The following is a 5,904-nucleotide window of genomic DNA, read 5'->3' as shown; positions in this document are numbered from 1 at the left end:
TGTCATAAACCTTTCATATAAAAAGAAAATAGTATGACATGTATTTCTTCATACATTTTCATAATCTGCCTAACTTCTTGAGTTATTATTATTATTTATTATTATAGCGCCATTTATTCCATGGCGCTATACATGTGAGGAGGGGTATATATAATAAAAACAAGTACAATAATCTTGAGCAATACAAGTCACAACTGGTACAGGAGGAGAGAGGACCCTGCCTGCGAGGGCTCACAATCTACTTATGTAGTTTATTGCGCCAATTCTTCTTGCCTTTTCAGGACTTTAACATAAAGATGCGGGGTGAACAAAAATGAATACTAATCACAGCTCTGTGTCAACTTTCATTCTCCGGGGCTTCTCTCTTGGCAGGCATACGCAACTATTTTTATTCATTTTGTTCCTAATTATCTACTCAATGACTCTGATGTCAAACCTTCTTATCATCACCCTTGTGACATCCCAGAGATCACTTCACAAACCCATGTACTTCTTTATTGGAAACTTTTCTTTTCTAGAAATGTGGTATACTACTGTCACTGTTCCCAGGATGCTTAAAGATTTAGGAACTGGAAATAAAGCAATCTCCTCCACTGGTTGTATTTCCCAATTCTATTTTTTGTTCTTTCTTGGAGCCACACAACATTTTTTATTAGCTATAATGGCTTATGATCGTTTCTTAGCCATTTGCTACCCTTTAAGATATAACAACCTTATGTGCAGGTCCACCTGTTGTAAGCTGGCAGCAACATCTTGGATTGCAGGTTGCTCATCAATCTCTTTGCCAGCTGCTATGATGTCAAAGCTAAACTTCTGTGGACCAAATATAATAGACCATTTCTTCTGCGATTTCAGCCCTTTGTTACAGTTGTCGTGTACCGATACGTGGCTAAATGAGATCATATTTTCTGCAGTAGCTTGGACAGTAATTCTTGGTTGCTTCTTTTTTACTTTTATGTCCTATGTTTCAGTAGTTACCACCATCTTGAGAATACCCTCTTCTCTTGGTCGCCAAAAAGCATTTTCAACTTGTGCTTCTCATATAGCAGTTGTTGGCATATTTTTTGGTACAGTTATTTTCATGTATATACGTCCAAAAGCTAAAAATTCCTCACCAGTTGACAAAGTAGTCTCAGTATTTTATTCTGTTGTAGTCCCCCTTCTAAACCCGATGATCTACAGCCTAAGAAACAAAGAAATGAAAAATGCTTTGTGGAAAGCTGTTAGTAAATTAAAAGGTTCATAATAAACACTTGCTCTGTATAAAATCAAAAGAGTTTATATATTTTGCTTCTTTACTATACAGTATATGGATAAATGTATGAAGTCACCAACACATTACACCTACAGGAGCTTTTATGACCTCCCATTCTAAATCCAATAATATGGAGTTGGTCACCCCTTTGCAGCTATAACAACTTCCACTCTTCTGTGAATTCTTTCTATAAGATTTTGGAGTGTGTCTGTGGGAATTTTTGCCCATTCATCTACAAGAGCAGGGTTTGACTCACAATTTCCTCACTAGTTTAATCCAAAGGTGTACAATGAAGTTGAGGTAAAAGCTCTATGAGCCTGTCAAGTTATTCCAAACTGAATTAACCCAGACATACCTTTATGGAACTTGCTTAGTGCACTGAGGCACAGTCATGCTACAACAGAATAGGGCCTTCCCCAAACTCTGTCTACAAATTTGGAAGCTACAGTGTTGTGAATTCCGTTCTTGGGCTCCATCCTGTGGTTACTAATGGTATTTTTGGGAGTTCTGCTCTTGGGCTCCCTCTGGTGGTTTCGAGTGGAACTTAGCAGCTGCTTTCACTAATCGGTTCCCTGGCCTTGTTATTTAACTGGGCTTTAGGCTGTAGCTGATGCCAGCTGTCAATGTTTTTTCCTGTGGATTCAGTCCTTTCCTGGAAGTTCTCTGTTGGCCAGTCCATTTCAGCTTAAGATAAGTTCTGCTAGTTTTTGGGTGTTTCCCTGCTTATGACCTTCTGTTCAGTTTAAGTTATGTCTCTTTTGTCCAGCTTGTCATTATGAAATATTCCGGCTAGTTGGAAGCTCTGGGGTCGCAGATTTGCTCCTCCACACCATGAGTCGGTGTGGAGGTTATTTTTGTAAACTCTGCGTGGACATTTAGTTTTTATACTGACCGCACAGTAGCCTTTTCTATCTCTGTCTATTTAGATAGTATTGGCCTACTTTGCTAAATCTAGTTTCATTTCTGAGTTTGTCATTTCCCTCTCCACTCACCGTCAATATTTGTGGGGGGCTATCTTTCCTTTGGGGGTTTCTCTGAGGCGAGATAGTTTTCCATTTCCATCTTCAGGGGTAGCTAGTTCTTAGGCTGTGAAGAGGCGTCTAGGCAGAGATAGGAACGCTCCACGGCTATTTCTAGTGTTGGTGTTAGGAGTAGGGATTGCGGTCAGTAAAGCTACCACCTCCTCAGAGCTAGTACATTATTTGTTTTACCCACCAGGTCATCTCAGTACTGCTCCGTACCCACCAGGTCATAACAGTACAGCTGGCCCACAATGTGTTAAATGCATCTCAAAAGAGGGAAGAGAAAGTTCTGAGTCTTTTTTTTTTTTTTTTTTCTTCCCCTTGATTTTTGGATGGTGCAGGAGCTTGGTGCTGATATGGAGGTTCAGGGTCTGTCTGCGCGTGTTGATCATCTCGCTGCAAGGGTACAGAATATCCAAGACTATGTTGTTCAAACTCCTGTTTCTGAGCCTAGAATTCCTATCCCTGATTTGTTTTCTGGGGATAGATCTAAGTTTTTGAACTATAAAAATAATTGCAGATTGTTTTTTGCTCTGAGACCCCGTTCCTGTGGTGACCCCATTCAGCAGGTGAAGATTGTTATTTCTCTGCTGCGTGGTGACCCGCAGGACTGGGCATTCTCCCTTGAGCCAGGGAATCCTGCATTGCTCAATGTAGATTCATTTTTTCAAGCACTTGGACTGCTTTATGACGAACCCAATTCTGTGGATCAGGCAGAAAAAATTTTGCTGGCTCTGTGTCAGGATCAGGAAGCAGTAGAAATATATTGTCAGAAATTTAGAAAGTGGTCTGTGCTTACAAAATGGAATGAGGATGCCCTGGCAGCTATTTTCAGAAAGGGTCTTTCTGAAGCCCTTAAAGATGTTATGGTGGGGTTTCCCACGCATGCTGGTTTGAACGAATCAATGTCTCTGGCCATTCAGATTGATCGGCGCCTACGGGAACGTAAGGTGGTGCACCATATGGAAGTGTCCTCTGGGCAGAGTTCTGAGCCTATGCAATGTGATAGGATTTTGACAAGAGCAGAACGGCAGGAGTTCAGACGTCAGAATGGGCTGTGTTTTTACTGTGGTGATTCTGCTCATGCTATTTCTGACTGCCCAAAGCGAACTAAGAGGGTTGCTAGGTCGGTTACCATCAGTACTGTACAGCCTAAATTTCTCTTGTCTATTACCCTGATTTGCTCATTGTCGTCCTTTTCTGTAATGGCATTTGTGGATTCTGGCGCTGCCCTGAACTTAATGGACCTAGAATTTGCCAAGCGTTGTGGTTTTTCCTTGGAGCCTTTGCAGAGCCCTATTCCCTTGAGGGGGATTGATGCTACGCCATTGGCCAAGAATAAACCTCAGTACTGGACACAGTTAGCCATGAACATGGCTCCAGCACATCAGGAAAATATTCGCTTTTTGGTGTTGCATAATTTGCATGATGTGGTTGTGCTGGGGTTTCCATGGTTACAGGTACAGAATCCAGTGCTTGATTGGAAATCTATGTCTGTGACTAGTTGGGGTTGTCAGGGGATACATAGTGACATTACTCTGATGTCAATTTCCTCGTCCCCTTCTTCTGAAGTTCCTGAGTTTTTGTCGGATTTCCAGGATATATTTGAGGAGCCTAAATCCAGTCCTCTGCATCCTCATAGGGACTGTGATTGCGCTATTAATTTGATTCCTGGCTGTAAGTTCCCTAAGGGTCGACTTTTCAATCTGTCTGTGCCAGAGCATGCCGCTATGCGGAGTTATGTAAAGGAGTCCTTAGAGAAGGGGCATATTCGCCCGTCTTCGTCACCGTTGGGAGCAGGGTTCTTTTTTGTTGCCAAGAAGGATGGCTCCTTGAGGCCCTGTATAGATTATCACCTTCTCAATAAGATCACAGTCAAATTCCAGTACCCTTTGCCTTTGCTCTCTGATTTGTTTGCTCGGATTAAAGGGGCTAGCTGGTTTACCAAGATTGACCTTCGAGGGGCGTATAATCTTGTCCGCATCAAACAGGGTGATGAATGGAAAACAGCATTTAATATGCCCGAAGGCCATTTTGAATATCTTGTGATGCCTTTCAGGCTCTCTAATGCTCCATCTGTGTTTCAGTCCTTTATGCATGATATTTTCTGGGAGTATCTGGATAAATTCATGATTGTATATTTGGATGATATTTTGTTTTTTTCCAATGATTGGGAGTCTCATGTGAAGCAGGTCAGGATGGTATTTCAGATTCTTCGTGCTAATACACTGTTTGTAAAGGGGTCTAAGTGCCTTTTTGGAGTTCGGAAGGTTTCTTTTCTGGGGTTCATTTTTTCTCCCTCGGCTATTGAAATGGACCCTGTTAAGGTCCAGGCTATTTATGATTGGACTCAACCCACATCTGTGAAGAGCCTTCAGAAATTTTTGGGCTTTGCTAATTTTTATCGCCGCTTCATTGCTAATTTTTCTACTGTGGTTAAACCTCTGACCGATTTGACCAAGAAAGGTGCTGATGTGGTGAATTGGTCCTCTGCGGCTGTGGAGGCCTTTCAGGAGCTTAAGCGTCGTTTTACTTCTGCTTCTGTGTTGCGTCAGCCAGATGTTTCTCTCCCTTTTCAGGTTGAGGTTGACGCTTCTGAGATTGGGGCAGGAGCTGTTCTGTCTCAGAGAAGTTCTGAGGGTTCTTTGATGAAACCGTGTGCTTTCTTCTCCAGAAAGTTTTCGCCTGCTGAGCGTAATTATGATGTCGGCAATCGGGAGTTGTTGGCTATGAAGTGGGCATTTGAGGAGTGGCGACATTGGCTTGAGGGAGCCAAGCATCGTGTTGTGGTCTTGACCGATCATAAGAATCTGATTTACCTTGAGTCTGCCAAGCGGTTGAATCCTAGACAGGCTCGGTGGTCTTTGTTTTTCTCCCGTTTTTATTTTGTGGTCTCGTATCTTCCGGGATCTAAGAATGTGAAGGCTGATGCCCTGTCTAGGAGTTTTTTGCCTGATTCTCCGGGAATCCGTGAGCCGGCTGGTATTCTCAAGGAGGGGGTGATTCTTTCTGCTATCTCCCCTGATTTGCGGCGGGTGCTTCAGGAGTTTCAGGCTGATAGACCCGACCGCTGTCCTGTGGGGAAATTGTTTGTTCCTGATAGATGGACTAGTAAGGTGATTTCTGAGATTCATTGTTCGGTGTTGGCCGGTCATCCTGGGATCTTTGGTACCAGAGATTTGGTTGCCAGGTCCTTTTGGTGGCCTTCTTTGTCACGGGATGTGCATTCTTTTGTGCAGTCCTGTGGGATCTGTGCCCGGGCTAAGCCCTGCTGTTCTCGTGCTAGTGGGTTGCTTTTGCCTTTGCCTATCCCTGAGAGGCCCCGGACGCATATTTCCATGGATTTTATTTCTGATCTTCCTGTTTCTCAGAAGATGTCTGTCATCTGGGTGGTTTGTGACCGGTTTTCTAAAATGGTCCACTTGGTACCTTTGCCTAAGTTGCCTTCCTCCTCTGATTTGGTTCCTTTGTTTTTCCAGCATGTGGTTCGTTTGCATGGTATTCCGGAGAATATTGTGTCTGACAGAGGTACCCAGTTTGTTTCTAGGTTTTGGCGGTCCTTTTGTGTTAGAATGGGCATTAATTTGTCTTTTTCTTCGGCGTTTCGCCCTCAGACAAATGGACAGA

General features: G+C 43.0%; 1 protein-coding gene across 1 annotated transcript; it reads left to right on the top strand.

Moving 5' to 3' along the window:
- The first annotated feature begins 313 nt into the window (after window positions 1–313).
- Window positions 314–4,926, top strand: LOC143794686 (olfactory receptor 11L1-like). The gene is made up of 2 exons (XM_077280968.1): window positions 314–1,219; window positions 4,891–4,926. The coding sequence occupies exons 1-2, from the start codon at window positions 314–316 to the stop codon at window positions 4,924–4,926; spliced, it is 942 nt and encodes a 313-aa protein (XP_077137083.1).
- Window positions 4,927–5,904: the final 978 nt, after the last annotated feature.

Source organism: Ranitomeya variabilis, chromosome 1 (genome assembly GCF_051348905.1).
Source record: "Ranitomeya variabilis isolate aRanVar5 chromosome 1, aRanVar5.hap1, whole genome shotgun sequence".
NCBI lineage: Eukaryota > Metazoa > Chordata > Amphibia > Anura > Dendrobatidae > Ranitomeya > Ranitomeya variabilis.
This window is presented reverse-complemented; position numbering and strand designations above follow the sequence as displayed.

Bases quoted from the DNA above. Each gene is read 5' to 3' on its own strand.
- LOC143794686 (XM_077280968.1), top strand. From the start codon at position 314: ATGAATACTAATCACAGCTCTGTGTCAACTTTCATTCTCCGGGGCTTC. The intron at 1,220-4,890 runs GCTGTTAGTAAA...TTGGGGCAGGAG, and splicing joins TGAAAAATGCTTTGTGGAAA to CTGTTCTGTCTCAGAGAAGT.